Source organism: Equus caballus, chromosome 19 (genome assembly GCF_041296265.1).
Source record: "Equus caballus isolate H_3958 breed thoroughbred chromosome 19, TB-T2T, whole genome shotgun sequence".
In the NCBI taxonomy this organism is placed as follows: domain Eukaryota; kingdom Metazoa; phylum Chordata; class Mammalia; order Perissodactyla; family Equidae; genus Equus; species Equus caballus.
Window position 1 is genome coordinate 40,403,112 of NC_091702.1, and position 18,687 is coordinate 40,421,798.

At 41.5% G+C, this 18,687-nt stretch overlaps 1 protein-coding gene across 2 annotated transcripts in view; it reads right to left on the reverse strand.

Annotated features, from left to right (window-relative positions):
• Window positions 1-18,687, reverse strand: part of ATP13A5 (ATPase 13A5) — a 98,383-nt gene that overhangs the window by 57,012 nt on the left and 22,684 nt on the right. For both annotated transcript variants that reach the window (XR_011428796.1, XM_001498779.4), the window contains exons 6-11: window positions 18,510-18,579; window positions 15,259-15,393; window positions 5,844-5,916; window positions 4,786-4,914; window positions 2,952-3,122; window positions 597-754 (exon numbers count right to left, since the gene is read on the reverse strand). Coding sequence is in view for 1 of the 2 variants with exons in the window: in XM_001498779.4 (XP_001498829.2) it covers window positions 597-754; window positions 2,952-3,122; window positions 4,786-4,914; window positions 5,844-5,916; window positions 15,259-15,393; window positions 18,510-18,579 (736 nt within the window). In the remaining variant the exon portion in view is untranslated. The remainder of the gene's footprint in view (window positions 1-596; window positions 755-2,951; window positions 3,123-4,785; window positions 4,915-5,843; window positions 5,917-15,258; window positions 15,394-18,509; window positions 18,580-18,687) is intronic.

Consider the following 18,687-nt stretch of genomic DNA (forward strand, 5'->3'; position numbering starts at 1 on the left):
CCCCTTCAATCTGATCTATTTCTACTTTGCTAGACTTATCTCTTAATTGCTTGCTGATTCCAGAAGACCCATGTGCATTTCTTCCTTTGTGTTTTGCTCGCTCAAATTAGTATGTCCTTCCTGCTCTCTGATCTGATTGACTAAATGCTCCCCAGCCTATCGGGCTTGAGAAACATGCATGTCCTCTGAGGCTGTTTAGGTTTGGCTATCACAAATGCCACACATGTGGTGAGCTCTTATTCCCAACCAAGTGGTAAAAGGAGCCATGAACTTTGTGACTTTTCATAGATGTACCATCCAATGCAATTTTCACTGACCATACATAGCTATTTAAATTTTAATTACTTTAAATAAGTAAAATTGAAAATTCATTTCCCTATCACACTAGCCACACTTCAAGTCCTCAATAAGCACATGTGGTCAAGGGCTACCATATGGGACAGCAGAGATATAGAATATTTCCATCACCTGAGAAGGCTCTACTGGACAGCATTGATTCAGACTGATGGGACTAAGAGGTAACCTTGCCCAACCCTTTTGAGGTCAAGCTCCTGGAAAAAGCTATGCCATTGAAAAGGCTTACACCCAGTACTTACTCCATGGTACATGTATACACCAAGAGCATAGAAAAAACCCACAACTCCAAGGCAGGCCAGGAACACTATGAACTTGAAGGCATCACTGTATAGTTTGAAGTTCAGAGGCCTGGGGTAGAGGATGGATCTCACCAAGTCTCCTTTTGCTGTATTATAACCTACATGAAGATAATCACAGGTCAAGTAAGGTCCTTTAATACAGTTTCATCCCAAACCAAAAATAGTTTGCATTGAATTAAGGATTGGTTAATAGAGTCATTTGAATATGGAATGAACACAGCATTGCTGTGACCTAACAGTGTATTTACATTTATTGTTCTTACAAGTCACCAGAAACCATAAATGGCGTTCACTTAGTGCTGCTCCATTTCTTTTGCTCTGGGGGTCGGTGCTTCAGTGGCTCACACAGTGCCGCTCTGCACTTACGCATGGGGTTGGGGAAAAGAAGACTAAGGAGCTGATGACTGTGGTGACCAGGTAAGAGGAGCCGCTGAGAGAAGAAGGCTTTAAAGCACAGATATGTGTTGAATGTAATAGGAAATTAAGAGAAAAGGAGAGCACAAGGCAAGTCATTTCTTAAATAGTATGCCTCCAATCACGTCATTCTTATGCTCAGAAACCTCCCAGTGCCCCTATTTTTTAAAATCAAGTTCAAATTTCGAGGCATGGCATTTGAGATCCCTTTCAGTCTGATCTCCTGCTACCTTGCCAGACTTATCTCTTGACTGCTCACTGGTCCCAGAAGACCCCTGTGCACTCCTTCCTTCGTGTTTCGCAAACACAAATTAGCATGCCTTTCCAGCTATCTGATATGATTGGATAAATCCTTCCCATCCTATGAGGCTTGGCTCAAAATGCCATCTCATCAAATAAATGCTTCCAAAATTCTACTCCCATACCTCATATCAAAAATAATTTCTCTCACTCTTTGGAGTTCCTGTAACACTTGGTGGTTTGACATCTATCACTGCTTTGTGTTTTAGTTAACTATGAATCCATCTGTCTCCTGCACCAGACCACAATCTTCTTTAAGGACAAAGAGTATCTCACATTTTTTTTCTTTAACCCTCAGTACATTGCCCTTAGTAGATACTCATTAAGATCTAAATTATTGGCAAAAGACATTGACCACTATATATTTTAGATATCAGTCAGTACTATAAGTATAAAACATGCCTTAATCCCTCTGCTTAATGGACATCTGGTCTCCTCAAACAAAGCTTTGCAGGCTTTGGAGAAAAGGAGGAGAGTCTCCCCTAACCTGTAGCCTTAGAACTTTACAAGCTCAGGTCAGGCAGGTTCCATGATCACCGCCCACTAGCTACTGCTGATCAGCAGGCTGAGAGATGTTCTCATGCCCACTGACTACTTCGAACATAAAACAAAACTTAATATTTTTAATTTTAAAAAAATCAGGTAGAACAATTGAATTATAGACTAAACTAAAACATAGAGATATCAAAGTGCAAGGCATGTTTTGTATCTGTGTGGGTCGTGTAATGTCATGTGAAAGATTGGGACTAATGTTGGCAGTCTTGAAAAGTTTTTCAGCAAGGTGTGTATGAACTGTTTCAAACCATGTTTTAGAAATGTGACTTGATTCAGATTGAGGGATAGGTTAAAAAAAGATGGAACAACACAAGAAAAAGTGTTTGAAGTAAAAGTTGAAAGGGAACAGTCAAAAGAATATTTTTGTTGTTATAGCTTAGGCAGGAGATGATGAAGGTCGGAACAAAACACCAACCATGGGGATGAGAAAGAGGGAGACGAGACCCTGCAGGTCTTTGAAGAATTGACAGGATGTGGTGTCCTATTTGCTATGGGAGAAAGGGGGAGTCTAAGATGACGTGAAGAGGCTAGCTAGATGGTGATGCTGTCAAGAGAGAGGCGACAGAGGAGGATGCTTCTCTTCGGATGCCTTGACTGTGAAGTGTCTGTAGGGAACCCAGGCAGAATTATCTAGCAGAGACCTTGAAATAACAGCCCAGCAAGCAACTCTTTGAAAGGAAAAAGTCCTCAAATGATAGCGATTGGAATTTGTTTTCTTGGCAATCACTTAAAAAGGGTGTAGAGGGAAAAGAGAAGAAGCCTGTGGACACAAGAAAAAACAAGAACATAGTTTTGCCTTTGAGGAAATATACTTCATCCCTGTATACGCTTCGTCATATATGATGGTTTTAACAACGAACCATTCAGTTGGAAATGGTGGCGACTTAAAATAAGGGTCTGACTGGAAACGAGTGTGCTTGGTAATTCCAGAATGTGACAAACTCCATAATCTTAAACAAGATTTCCCTAATCCAGCTCCCCTACCTCCCGTCATGGACTAAATTTACAAAAGCGGAATCTACTAACCTGTTTGCAAAACGACTGCTCTTACTGGGCCCTGCCCAGAGGGCTTGACTTGGATCACTTCGGTTCCACAGAAAAGGACATGTTTCCGATAATCCTCCAAGCTGTGGGATTTCCAGGCACTGGTGTTCTCCGTATGGGGCAATGGTGTCTTTGTGACAGGTGTACTTTCTCCTAAAGAAGATTGTATTTTGTTGGTTCTGGGCAAACTCAGGTAGTTACTTAGAGTTCGCACTTGCCAATTTCAAGAAAGTATACAAACCACAGCTGACCCAGTCTTCATGCCTATCCCATGAGTCAAAGGACCGTTCTTAGGGATGCTGGTGGTGCAAGCAATGGTACATTTGATTACATTTCAAATATTTCTTCAAAATCTGCCTACCCTTCCCACACCTGGCCAGCATGGTTTGTTGTTATAATCTAAAAAGTGGCCCATTTTCACAAAGAGAACTGTCACTTAATCACTCTCCCAAGTGTTCCTTAAGCCCAGCACTATTCTAGGCAACAAGGGAGCAATAAAGCATGTGCATAGTCATTATTATTTACCTTTCATTCACTCAGTTGCCCCCCCATTCATCCATTCATTCCACAAATATTTTTAAGTGCTTATTCTGTGCAGGCACAGCTCCAGGTGCTGAGAATATCATAATGAACAAGAGAGACAGAAACCCCGCCCTCGTAAAGCTCAGGGAGCCAGGCTAGTAAATAGCAGTAAATAATTAAAATACAACAAAGTAAGTATTTTGGTAGTAGTACTAGGAGATCGGAAGATCTAAGCCAAACAGATGATTAGAAAAGATTTCCCGCACAATGAATAAACGACACCTTGAAAGGAGAGTAGGGGCTGGCCCCATGGCCGAGTGGTTAAGTTCGTGCGCTCCGCTGTGGTGGCCCAGGGTTTGGATCCTGGGTGCGGACATGGCACTGCTCGGCGGGTCACGTTGAGGTGGCGTCCCACATGCCAGAGCTGGAAGGACCCACAACTAAGATATACAACTATGCACTGGGGGTTGGGGAGATAAAGCAGAAAAAAAAAAAAAAAAAAAAAGAAAGGAGAGTCAGGCCAGCCAGATCCAGAAGGAGAGGAAAGTGCTCTTGGAAGAAGTGAGAGAAAGAGCATGGGGTCCTCCAGGCACTAAAGATAGCTCAGGATGTTCAGGACACTGAGCGCGTGGGTAGAGGTAAGGAGTCCTAGAAGTACAGAGATGAACGAGAAATGATGCCTTCACAAAATCTACAAAATATTCTTCATGATCTTTGTGGAGCTTGCAGTGAAAGATAGAAACTGGTTTTCTGCTCAGGGAGATCAGCTGGAGACACGATTCTGAAGAACAGAACTGTTACACTGCCTTTCCCAGAAGGGTCAACTTAGTCTCCTTCCCAGGGTAACCTGGGGCTCCGTTTCCCAACTATAGACTACAGGGCTGGAGAAATCCACGCTCTGCCAACTGTGAGAGTTGGTGGTTTGGGGTTGTGTTTTGTTTGGATAGGTGTAGAAACCATTCCCATATTTATAAAAAGATGTAGTGTTCTCACTGTCCTCTGAATCCAAAGCACCCCATGTGCCACACCCATCAGTTAATTAGTCACATGTTGTGTTACACTTTTATTCCAGTTCCGTATTTATCGTGGCTTGATTCTCATATTGTTAAATGTTTCCTGTTTGTATATATTGAGTCTCCATCTGCACACATAGGTTGAGCATGTCTCCCTCCCCGATCTCTCACCATCTTAGCATGAGCCTGGTATAAAGCGGGTGAGTATATGTTGACCTGCTTTGCTAACACTTGGCTGAGATGTTGAGCAGGAAAGAGAAAGCTCCACAACAAGTGCCTACCTGTGAGCATGCCTTCATCCACCACACAGCTTCCATCAATCAGAACAGCATCACATGGCAATGAAACTTTGCCGGGAAGAGTAAGAATATCTCCGGGAACCAAGAGACGGGATTCCAGCTCCTGCAAACCTAGGCAAAACAAATTGTCCATGACTAGCTGACTTTTTCCTGTTTTTACCTAGGAATCAAAGTGGCTGAGAACTCTTATCAACCCGTTGGCCAAGAGCTACTCTGCATGCTGACCTGCTCCAGCCCCTTCCCACACGATCAGAAATTCCCAGAGAACCAGGATTAGGGAATTGATTCCTGGGCCATAGCAAAGGATTCGTTCAGCATCAAGATCCCATCTTGATCCTGGTACCTGGGACAGCGCTCTGCCCACAGAAGATACTCCTGGTCAATGAAGTGTCCCTTTGCTGCTGCCTACTCTCTTTGGCTGGGTTGCCCACCCTCCGTGGCACACTCTGTCCTTGGATTGGGGCCTAGTGTAAACCATCCAGACAGCTTTTGCTGCCCTGGGGTACAGCTCATCACTCCTTGCAGAGGGCTGTGGCCACTCTACCCCAGGCCAACTCAGAGCAAATGCCAGGTGTCCAGCCAGCCATCTACAAGCCTCCTGCAGGCCTAATTCTCAATGACAGATCAAAATGTAGGACGCAGGGTCTGTTTTGGAGGGTTTGTTGGGCAAATAAAATGCCTTAAGAAGACTTATCCAGTAACATTCAAGTGAGTGAAATATGGAGGGCAAAGGGAATTTGAAGTAACCTTGACATTGGATAGAAACGGTTCAATCAGGGCTAGACAAGATGAGGTATGCAAGGTACCCAGGGTGCAAAATTCAACAAAGCACTCATGTTCAGGGTCCTATAGGTACAGGTCAGCTTTGCATGCCGTTGCCCCCTTAAATTTTCCATCTTAGGTGACTCGTTTGCCTCACCTTAGCCCCAGTCCTGAATTCAATCAGAAAAGACTTTTTTCTCTTTGACTAATAACAACAAATGAGAACAATTCCACCCTGAAATATTAGGATGCTGAAGATGGCAGAGCATCTCACTTACCTTTGCCTTTTACGACGATTGTAACCCGGACTTTGTTGTGATCCTCCACAAGGTTGTGCAGCTTAACTGATTGCTACCAATTTAAAGTCAAAGTTTAAATATTAGATGTTCCATATTCTAAAAACCACATGATCTCAATAAAGTAAATGTTGAGCCTGATGTCACAGCCAAGCTGATTCTGGGCAAAGACTCAAGTTTCTCTTTTGATCTTCCTGCTTCCTTGACCCCAACCTCTACCCTACCCAACCCCCTGCTAGCAGCAGCAAATATGTTCATTAGTTTAATGCTATTTCAACTCCAGGAAAAATAGTGCCCAGCCGCTGCACCCCAAAGACCCAGGCAAAGGCACCGAGGTTTCACTTCTGGAGGATGCACGATTAGACGAGGAAGAACAAGACCACAAATAGGTTACTTCCCCTCTCCGTGCCTCTGTTTCTCTGTCTGTAAAACGGCAAAGCTGAATTTGATCTGTGAGTGGCTTTCCATTGTAAAAGCCTGTGAATATTTGCATCGTTTTCGATTGTATGTGGGACAGCCATTTCCTCCTTTATGACCTGGTAGATTTGCATGTTGAGTAAGTCTGCAGACTGGAGTTACGCTGCGCTGTTTGGAATCCTGGTGCTACCACCTATAACTTATTTAGCTGTTTAACTTCCTTCTCCTCATCTGGAAGTGGAGACAATAACAGTATTTATTTCATGGGGTTGTTTCAAGTTCGCTAGTGCTTATCTTAGTTATCCCTTCAGATAATACTCATTACTGTGGTAAGAACTCAATGAGTGTTAATGATTAATAAGAAAGCTGTTGTTGAAAAAACAATTGTCTGAGAACATCAGTTGGAAAGAGTCACTTGAGGTAGAATTCATTGAGATATGACTTGTGCAAAGCGGAGGGAATAGAAGCAGCCTGGGGAAGTGGAGACAGTATCTCGCAGGCGAACTCAGAGGACAAGGCAGAGGTGTCCACACAATTCCCCAGACTGACAGTAGGGGGCGCCATCAGCTGGAGAGAGTGGGATGCTGGGCCAGCTGGAGCATCACCGGCTGGCTCTGCCTCTCTCTCTATGGATGTCAGTTACTTGGGTACCATTAAGTGGAGAGGTCTGAATACTGTCAGCGGTACTTAAATACAGCTTAACCCCATTCAGATATAAAAGATTTCCTTTCAGATGTTACAGTAAATTATTTTTATCTGTTCTGTTGATGATTTTTAATGTTACAAATGTCACCAGGCTAAGACAAGCATTACACACAATTATGCAACTTTCCTCTTGAGAGAACATAATGAATTTAATGTTAATATTTACACAGAACAATTTATTATTTATTTCAGTTTTGCTTGAAAAGGTAAACTTCAATCATTTGGATCAATTGAGTGGAAGAAGTGATATTACTATTGGCACGTATTCATTGCCCTAACTTGACTTCCTGAGGCATGCCTGTTGGGGCTCCATTTTAATGATGGATAACAATGAGAAAGTCAGCCGTGATTCTGTGGCAAGAACACTGGATTTAGTCAGGATTCCCGAGTTGTAGGTCTGGCTTACCCACTAACCAGCCATGTACCCATATATAGGAAATTTCACCTTATAAGTTAGTTGTTTCCTTTGTAAACAGATAACATTGAATTGGATCATTTTCAAGTTCCCTTCAACCTCTAAAATGACATGATATTGATTTATTTTGCATACCAGAGACTTATTCATAACCCACCACTTCGTAGAAGAAATATCTAAAGTATATAAATGACTCAAATTATTATTATTTTTAAGCAGTTTAGAACATTAAGAGGCTACTGTGTGTCAGGCACTGTCGTAGGCCCTTGGAAAATATTGCTTGATTTTTTTAATCCTCAAAATAATCCTACGATGAAAATGTTATTCTCCCCAATGCATATAAACAAACCAAAACCAAAAAAAACTGGGAGTTAAAAATGACTTAGTAACTTGCCCACAGCCATTTACTTACTAAGGATTAAGATCAACCATCAAACTCAGTCAATCTCATCTGACTCTCAAGCCTTTTCTGTTGACGAATCTGTTCTCTGAAAGTGCTTGAAAACAGCTTTTTTCCTTTAAGAAGATAAACATCCTTCTTTATAAATTTCTTTAAGTTCTTTTCTTGCATTGGCAAACTCTCTTCGTCAATGCCGTGATAACTTCAGCCTAGCTTAAGAGGATGATGATCAACACATTTGCAAGTAGTGAAGTAGGAGTTAATAATGCTTAACTGTAATTCTCAAAACTCATTATGGCAGAAAGCTGGCTTTGTTTATCACACTTGGCATTCCGTGTAGCCCTCCACGCTTCCGTGCCTTTGCTCAAGCTATTCCCTAGAATGTTCACCCTGGTTTTCTACTAGCAAGTTTCTGATCCTTCACATAAAGCCTGCTCGAATGTCACCTCCGCACCATGAGTCCCTAACATCCCCAGGAAGAATTAATTGTTCTGCTTTCTCCATTTCCACGTGCATTACCGTACTGATCACATTCCATTACAGCTAGCTGTTTTCTTGTCAGATGTCCCCTGCATGTCAGGCGGTTCAAAGAAGGGACCGTGTATTCATCTATGTATCCCTGTGGTCTCTCACATAGTAGGCCCTCAGCAAATATCTATTTAATACAACTGAATTATTCTACTCTTCCTAACCACACTGGAGTAGGATAATGTAAGCATCCTCTTTGAGCTAATATGCTCAGAAACTCTACAAACACAGGTTTCTATGACAACCAACCAGCTAGGAAAAAGCAAATGCTTGATGCTTGTCATGATTTCCAAGCTCGCTGCCTGATTTTCATTAGGCTCCCTCTGGTGTCTCCAGTCCCTGTTCAGTGGGACCAGGATCAATTTCCAAGTCTAATATGCATATTGTTATTATTCAGCAACTGTTGCTGTGTGTCCTTGTGTTTGCTGTGGCTGGATTTCCTCTGGAGATAAGTAATGAGAGCATCCACTCAGGTGTCTCTTGAGCCAGACTCACTTCTGAGTGGAGGCAAAGCACCATGGGCCTGGTACGCTCAGCGCTATTGCTAGCAGCCGCCCATGGAGTTAGCAACGGAGGGTGCAATACAGCTCCATGTAAACAGAGCTGAGTGCCAAGGTTCGCACCCATGCCTGCACTAGGCTTGTTAGAAAGGGACTGCAGCGGGTCTTTCTTGGCTTAGGCAAGGTAAGCCGTCTCTGTGCGGCATGACCTGGGCTAGAATACATGCAGGAAGATAGCTTATTTCTACTCCTGTGCACAGCTCCCCTCTTAGTTTTCAAAAGCATGGCTCTGTTTAGCTAAATTGGCAATTCAGTGAAACGGTGAACATCGACGTGGCTCAACAGGAGGAATTGGAGAGGCGGTACAAGTTCCTTCTTCCATTCCTGCCAACCTGCTTCCTCTGATCTGCTTTCTGTTGTATAAAATTATCAAACCATCATTTACTGCTGCAAGGAAGCTCTCGGGTCACTTTGAGATTCTGCTCAATGGGACAGTGTGTAGTGCTTGACTTGGAGTCAGGAAACCCGGGGCTGTGGTCTGCTGCCACTGTTCCTAGGCGAGCCCCTCCTGATCGCCCGTCCCTCCCTCTCAGGGCATGGGAGGATAAACAATCGTATGTGTGTCACTTTACAGTTTGCCAGGCCCCGCACAAGCACATACATCATGGATGTGGGAGCCCACTGTAAACTGTAAAGTGCTAGGCAGATATTGATCGTTGAGGATGTATGATTTAAACTGCAAAGATACAGTTTCAGGAAGCTGGCCCATTTTGTATAGTGTTACAAGATGCCTTAAAGGTTGGGTCAGATAAGCTTCTATTAGCAAATACTGTCTGCTAATGGAATAAATGTCTGTCCTCTGATCCCTTTTCTTCTTTCTAAAGAAATCTTTTGCAATACTGCCATTAAGTCTGAAGTTCCATCTCTGTCATTGTTTTGAGCAAAGGCATTTAAGGATTCTGTTAAGAAGCAGAACCTGAATGTTTAAATTCCATTAAGGATTTTAAAATGAATATTAAATGAATTATAAATAGATAAAACAGAGAATATCTAATTTTGGAAGAGGAGAACTTTATAAGCAAAACAGGAAACCTAGAAACCATAAAGAAAAGAGAAACCTATTTGACTATACATATTTTTTTTGTAAAGATTTTATTTTTTTCCTTTTTCTCCCCAAAGTCCCCTGGTACATAGTTGTATATTCTTCGTTGTTGGTCCTTCTAGTTGTGGCATGTGGGACGCTGCCTCAGTGTGGTTTGATGAGTAGTGCCATGTCCGTGCCCAGGATTCGAACCAACGAAACACTGGGCTGCCTATAGTGGAGTGCACAAAATTGACCACTCGGCCACGGGGCCAGCCCCTGACTATACATATTTTTAAATGTCTGGCAAAAGGCAAGGTCAAGAGAAAAAAGATAGAAAAATAAAACTTTTCCACGTATATAATGGATATGAAGTATAGTAAATAGAAAAGAAAAATGAAAATCTCTTAGACAAAGGAAAATGTGTCTAATCTCACTAGTAATCAGGGAACCATAAACTAAAACATCCAGGAGATGCAATTTTTAAAAATATATTAGATTGATAAAATTTTAAATATCAATATAGAAAATGAAATGCTGGTGAGGAACTTGGGCAGTGGGTACTTTCATACGTTGCTGGTAGGAGAAGGAATTGTTTAATTTGGGAAAAATGATATAGCAGCATCTATTAACATCCAAAATATACATATCCTTTGATACAGCAACCTGACTTTGGCTGCTTTGCTAAAAAAACCCCACAAACACTAATATGTAAGGACATACCTATAGTGTAGTTATGTTTAATTCAATATATTTGCAGTGGCAAAAATTGGGAGGAAACCCCTTATTTTTCATAAATAAGAAAATGGTTTAATAAATCATGGTATGCCATGGAATATCACACCATTATTTTTAAACATGATTTAGAATTATTTGTTTACATGGTGGGTGGCCATTACATAGCATGTAAGTGGAAAACACAAGTTCCAAATTAATGTACATAGTAAGATCCTGTTTTAATAAAATGTGATATTAAATACATAAATAAATCTCCATATAAACTTGGATTTCTGTGCATCTAATAGAATAAAAAGTGTGAAAAAATATGTTCAGCTGATGGTGACAGTAATAAATAAATGATGTCCGTGGAATCTTAGTGTTTGAATTTGTCCTTTGTTGGACTCCCTTATAACATAGATCTTAAAGCCTTTAGAATGTTTAACAATCACCTGTTATGAAACCGTTAAAAGTGCAGATTCCCGTCATTACCCTGGATTTTTTTTTTTTTTTGAGGAAGATTAGCCGTAAGCTAACATCTGCCAATCCTCCTCTATTTGCTGAGGAAGACTGGCCCTGAGCTAAATTGATGTCCATCTTCCTCTATTTTCTATGTCGGACACCTGCCACAGCATGGCTTGACAAGTGGTGCCTAAGTCTGCGCCCGGGATCTGAACCGGCGAACCCCGGGCGACCAAAGCAGAGCGTGTGAACTTAACCGCTGTGCCACTGGGCTGGCCTCACCCTGGGTGTTTTGATTTAATGGGTCAAGAGCTCGGGAATCTCAAGTAATTCTCTTACGGAAACATTGCCCTCTGAAGTGTAGAATCAAATCTAATTTTTCTACAATCCTTCCCCAAACTCCTACATAGGAATTTCTATATTTCTTTTGGATTTCCTTAAAGAAAGCTATGCCTGAGTTTCAAATGAAGAAATGGACATGGTAAAGGAACTTTAAAAGAGTAACTGAAATTTGTCATAAACATAGATGGGAAATGTGTAAGCCACAAGGAACAAAGTAGTTTCAGGTTGCCACAGCTCTGGGTGTGCCCAGTTCCCAGAGTGAGGAGTGAGTGCATGTCAGGCGGTTCAAAGAAGGGATTTAAAACCTGCAGGTACAAAGACAGCATTTAGGTCACTTGCATGGAACTTAGTGGCAGTCAAGATGATGTCATTTCTTTATAGACTGGTTTTTCCAATTTTTTACAACATACAACAATCTCTACATTCCATATCTGTCAGAGAAAAGGAAGCTGGAGAGAGTAACCCAAGTTGCTGGGTCCAGCCTCTTGGCAAAGTACCTCTGTACTTTATGTCCTTGGGTCCCATGCGTTACTGGTGCATATTTATAGTATATACCTTTTGTACTTGAGGTGGTTTAAATAGGTTTCTATTATTTGTACCTATCATGACTGAGCAGTTTAGTTACTAGTGATAGTTACTCCAACACCTCTTAGGCTTCTGCAGGAATCGACTCCAGCCTGCAACACATGCTCCCAGATTGCCAGTGGCCAGAAATAAAGTTTTCAAGGGCTCTTTTCTCATGTCTTTTGATGACCCTGGTGAAACAGGATCCTAAAAATGTGGAACCTAAAAAAACCAGAGTTTCACCTCTACCATTTACAGCTGAGGAAACTGAGGCCCAGGGAGGACTCTCCAGGGAGAGTCCCCAGCGTCACACAATGAGTGAGTCAGTGATTGTTGGAAGCCATGTCCTGGGATGTTCGATGTTACCTCCTTGCTCAAATTATAGGACCCCTCCCTTCAAGCTTTGTGCCCCTCCCAGCCTTTCATCACCTACTTTCCCCATTCCAGAAATAATGATAAAGACAGCAATGTCAGTGATAATAAGAACTAATAATATGTGAGTGCCTACTATGTAGTAGGAACACAAGTGTCTGAAATTCATTATTTCATCTCATTTTTTGGACTATAACATCAAACGCACACAAACGCACATCAAGTAACAAATAGTGTCAAGTTATACAAATAGAGTGGTAAGAGGGAGATTGGAACTTGATAAGATTATCCGGCCCAAAATCGTCAGAGGGTTCTGTATTTTCCCTCTGAACACTGAGATGGTTTGTGATGATATTTCCTGGTCATTGTGTGTAACATTTTCCCAATAGATTGAAGCACACGGGGGAAGGAACTACATTCACAAGGTTTGACTTAAGCCAAAAAGCATATGAGTGGCTTGCAGGTGTCAAGTTAGATATTCGATTACTGCAAAGATTTCTCAAAAACCAGAAACTAGAAGTTCGACTTGGGGGCTTCATATTACATACCTTTCTCAAATGACCAAGGGAAAAGTTTGGGACACTGTAATTTCCTACCATGACTAAGGGGAACATGTCAGATTTTTCATTGTCCTGGCGTCTGTTTTCATGCGTTTGCTCAAATGCCCAGAGGTCACCAGAAGGACAGTCACACTTCCCCCTGACTTGGCAGCCAGACAGAAAGTATTTGCCACCATCAAAGGCAGGTTACTGGTCACTGTTAGTATTTTTGTGATTTAAGTTAGTTCATGAAGAAACACACTCGGGCACTCATTTACAAAAAAGCAAAAAACCAAAAACAAAGGCCTTCCAGGCCTCACTCCCTAGCTCAAAGTGTCTTCATTCATTTAACTTTTCATTTTTAGATCCTGTTTCCTAACTCTTTAAATACATTTTGCCTTACTTTCATTTCTCATTGAACGCTTTGTAACTCAAAATTTGTAGGATCTAAAACCAGATAAAAAGCCAGTATTAGACCTAATGTTTGCTGAGTGATGAAATAGAGAAGGAGCAAAATTCTCTTCCAGCTAGGCTTGCTTAAACACCCGCATGTCTGCCTTACTGACACGTGCCCAGAGTCTACCCCACCGACAGCTAGGATTCACCTCTCCTCTCACACTCACGTTAGACTCTCAGCCCCAGCTCTGATGCTACTTTGCAAAGGGCTTTCTGCTAAGAAAATACTGCACATGCAGAAGAGTTTCATGTTATGAGGAGCCACAACCCCTGACTCTGTCACAAACCCACTTGATGACCTGGAACAAGTTCTGTGTGTCTTAGTCTCCCCCTCTCCAGATGAAATATGAAGTTTGAGACTTGATGGTTTCAACAGTTCACCGGAGTTGATGGGCTGACACAAGTACCCACCGTGTCTAAAAAGCTAATTCCACAGTCAAGTTCATAAAAGTATGCAACCAATACAGTGAGACTTCCTTTAGGGGTTGCCTCGTGATTCAGTCTGATGAATCTTAAGCAAAGTAATAGAACGTTTTCTAGAAAGATGCTGTGGGGAGCTGAGACTTAGAGGATCTGTGGCGTTACAAGTAGCAGTCAGCTAAATTCTATTTCAGAATGTGTTGTTATATCACTTATAAGACTGATTTTTTGAAGAAGGAAGATTTTCACTGGCTATAAGATGAACAATGATGGTGAGAGAGGGAAAGGTTATGAACTATGAACCTACTATCACCTGTGAGAAGAGTTTACATTACAAAGGAGTCTAGGAATTAGCAAGACAGCCTAAGAGGGGCTTCAGGAGTGAAGGGAAATGGGAAGCTCTTAAGAACCATGTTCTGATTAAGGCTGTGCTTACATGAGAGACAGAGGAAGCATCTAGTGCAAACTAAACTGGAGTCCAAGGTGGGAGAACATTTAGGAACAAGGGAAAATAGCGTATCTTGCAATGTGAAGGAACATAGATTGAAGAACCGAATCAAAAGAGCTTGAAGAAAGAGGGTTTGGAGACATATGAAAGCACGTAAGCACCGCCATCTTCTGCTTCCAGCTGGGCCAACCAGGATCTTTCGGGGGATATTGATATGGACGCTAGTAAAGAGAAGACCTCTCCCTTCCTCTGAGATCATGGGCCCTGAAGTCATATATCCCATCTTTGGATGCTCTAGGGCCATCTTTGTCAGTACAGAGAGTCTCTATCTAGGTGTAAAGACCATATATAGTAAAACATTTCTCAAACCATGATTACTAGAAAAGTGATCACACATTTGGATGGTGTGGTAATATCAAATTGCTAAAAAAATTTACAAACGCCTACTCTCGTACTTATTGTATCACAGACAGATAACCAGAACCAGTCTGCAGACCATACTTTAAGCAGCACTGTGGTAAAGCAGGGTTAAGAGATAAAGAGAAACAGATTCCTAATCATTATTGGAGTGTCTGGATCCATCCATGGCCAAAGTAAAACAAATACCCCTGAAATGGCTTATATAAGTTACTTAATTTAGCTCAAGTTGGGTTTCTCCCACTGCAAACTGAAAGAGTCTTGACTAAAATGCACGGTTAGGCTGCTGCCCCTCCTAAAACTACGGCCAGCCTCATTAATCCATCACAGTATCTTCCCCACCATACTCAGACACGGCCCCAGAGTCCTTCTAAATATAGTATTCAGTGCAGCCTTCAGTCGATAATCAGAGTTTGCGGACATTTGAATCTCCTTGGTATTCCGGAAGCCCTCTTCCTGAGATTCCACTTTTAGTAAGCCCTTGATTTGTTGGTTTTTTTTGTTACGACTTATGTTTAACAAAGCAACTCCTTGCTCTTAATGGAAATTCCGTAGGTTTTGTTTCTCTTGCAGCCGAAAGCTAAATAGAATCCAACTGTGATTTCAGCTCTTACCTGTCGCAGATCATACACACTTAAGGCAATGGAGATAATGGTCAAGATGATGATGGCCACAGAGTATTCTAGGTAACCTTGAGACAGCCACAAAGTTAGAGTAAAGGCTTGGAATACATAGAATGGATTTAAAACCTGCAGGTACAAAGACAGCATTTAGGTCACTTGCATGGAACTTAGTGGCAGTCAAGATGATGTCATTTCTTTATAGACTGGTTTTTCCAATTTTTTACAACATACAACAATCTCTAATATTTAAAAATTCACTTTGAACTCCCTTAATTTTGGTGGGGACAATGTCAAGCACATAGGATGTAACGTGGTGGAAGCAAAATTATTTTAAGCACTCAGAGCTATGCCCACAAACCCACCATTCTTATTTACTCTGAATTTTCAAAACTATTTTACCAATAACAAAAATCCAACAATTTACCTTTTTAAATAGATTTACCCATAATGGAGGAGACACGTGATTCAGTTTCTTTTTAAAACATAGTTCAATTTTGAACATTTTTATTGCAGGTTTCTTTGTCACATGATCACACACCACAGACTTAGTCAAGTTGTACAACGAAAATTAAAGATTCGACGTTTATCCAGGTTATTTAAAAATAATATACTCTTTGCGTCACAGGCCTTAGCAAGATCCTCTGAGGTTCAGTCAAGTCAGCACGGGCCTTGCCTTAAACAAGGAGGAGGAGTGAAGAGAAAGGCCTTACCCGAAGCTGCAGTGAAAACCATGGCAGGATGGATCCTCAGCCCCCAAGCTGGTCGCCATGCAGGTATTTTTGGTAATACCATCAACTTTTTTTATTCTCTCATTTCCCCCATTTTGATCCTGCTGACACCACTATTTTTTTTTTTTTTCTCTTTTAGGAAGATCAGCCCTGAGCTAACATCTGCTACCAATCCTCCTCTTTTTGCTGAGGAAGGCTGGCCCTGACTAACATCCGTGCTCATCTTCCTTACTTTATATGTGGGATGCCTACCACAGTAAGGGTTGCCACGTGGTGCCAGGTCGGCACCCAGGATCCAAACCGGGGGAACTCCGGGCCGACAAAGCGGAATGCGGGCACTTAACCGCTGTGCCACTGGGCCGGCCCCTGACTCCACTACTAATACTAATAGCAGAGAGGGGAACCTGAGGGAGCTGGAGAAGCTCACGTGACATACACGCATAGTATGAGTTCAAGAGCTCGCCTCAGCAGTGCAAGGATTCTTTTCTTGGTGAAGTGCTCTCTATGAATATTATGAATTAGATGAAATATTACCTAAAACACTGCCACTCTTTCTTACCTCTACTTTCTATAATTCTCTAATACATTAAATAAACTTCTACTTTAGTCCTAAAAATGAACCAGCACCTGGTTAATAAGTTAATAGGCTGTATCTCAAGAGTTTCTTAAACTCTTAGAAGTATTTTGTACATGGAAAAAGCTTTTGTTCCTTAACATTTATTATTTCCATTGCAACATGCTTCTCTTACAAATTATAGCTCTTCTGTTGCTTGGCATAAAATGTTCTAATTGTAGATTATGCACTGACGATAATACAATTTTCAATTTATATAATCTCAGGAGAAAATTGGTTAAATACTTCTTGTCGAAGAAACAACACCATCATAATTAATTTAGCTCCCTTATTCAATATTCTTTTGAAACCAAATGTGAAGAAACAGTTTTACTTGCTTTTTTTCTTCTGAAGGCCTAGTAAATAGATGCCAGAAAATACTAGCTCTAACTTTCAAACTAGACCAAATTGACACTTGGGAGAGTCATTGGCAACTTGAAAATGTACTTGAATAAAAAGTTTAAAAAACTGCCTTCTTTTTTTTTCTGAAGAAGAGTCACCCTGAGCTAACATCTTTGTTCATCTTCCTCTTTTTTGTATGTGAGCCACCACCACAGCACGGCCACTGACGAATGGTGTAGGTCCGAGCCCGGGAACTGAACCTGGGCCGCCAAAGTGGAGGGTGCTGAACTTAACCACTAAGCCACCCGGGCTGGCCCAAAAGAGCTGCCTGCTTTTCGATAGCGGGAGAGACTGTGCATATGTGGGGCATGGGGTATATGGGAAATCTCTGTCCCTTCCACTGAATTTTACTGTGAACCTAAGAAAAAAGTCTAGTGAGAATTTTATTTTAAAACAGATACGACCATGCTCAAAAATAAAATGACCATCTTTTTGGGTTAGAAATAGACTAGAAACATGCAGCATTGCATGGGCACTAACATGACCAGTCTGCTGGGTTCCAGACAAGGACTGGAGGGAGAAAGCTAGGAGCCCAGTTCTAGGGGGAGTAAGACAGAAAATGCCCTATAAATGGCAGGGGATGAAGCCCAAGCTTGCAGAGGAAAATAGGGGTGGCAGTGGGCTTCTTCTGCCCCAAAGAAGAAGCTGATAAAAGTCATATTTAGCAGTGTTTCACCAGCAGAGCGTGGAAAGGGAAAGAACAGAGTACATGGGCAACTGTGACTTGGCCACGCCCCACGCTGGCTCAGGGCCTGCATCTAACAGATTCCCAAGGGACAGAGCCCAAACCTCCAACATAAGTCCTGGTTCTGAACTGGGGACCTATGGAGACCAGGGAGAGGGAAATGCAGAGCCATCAAACAGCAAGAGAGAGCACAAAGAGAAGGAGAAAAGTGGAGGAGGGAACAGCCCACGTAAGGGGAGTTAACCAAAAAAATAATAATAACTTCAAAGCACGCAAAGAAAATATTCCTTAAAAAAAAACCCCTGCTAACAAAGGATGAAGTCACTCTCAAGAAAATGGAAATAATAGATCAATACGAAAAAGAGCAAAATAATACATTCTAAATCCTCAAAGAGATGATAGAAGTAATAACATTGGGGTCATTGCCACCACAACTACCATCAAAAACTTAAGAAAACAAAACAAACAGAGAGGAGATTATGAAACAGGAATCTTCCCTCGCACTGGGAAAGGGATTTTTAAAGTGATTTGAATTTAAAACAAGTGGTGAGGGAAACAGACCCCTTAGAAAGCCTGGAACAAATATACATATATATTTGTCTGTGTATTTATTTTTCTAAAAAGACACCTCAATAGATAGGAAAAGCAAAGACTAAAAGCAACAAGGAAATAACAAAAAGAAATTGCATGAAACCCAGATTTTGTTCACATCAAGGTACCCATGTGTTGCTAAAGATTCCCCTGAGTAGTAGGAAGTGAAAAATCAAGATGGGAATTATGTTTTTTTCAAAAATAAAGGAAAACAGTTAGTTACCTGTTTAACAAGCAGCTTCCATATGGGTTGAATTTCAACCTCAATGGCATTGGGCCCGCACACTAATCTTCTGCAGGAGATTGATCATCTGTTAGTGTCGCACCTACAAGCTCATTGATAAGTGAGTACAGACCAAACTAAGCAGAAGTCACTTCTCTACCCTTTAGAGATTTCGTGC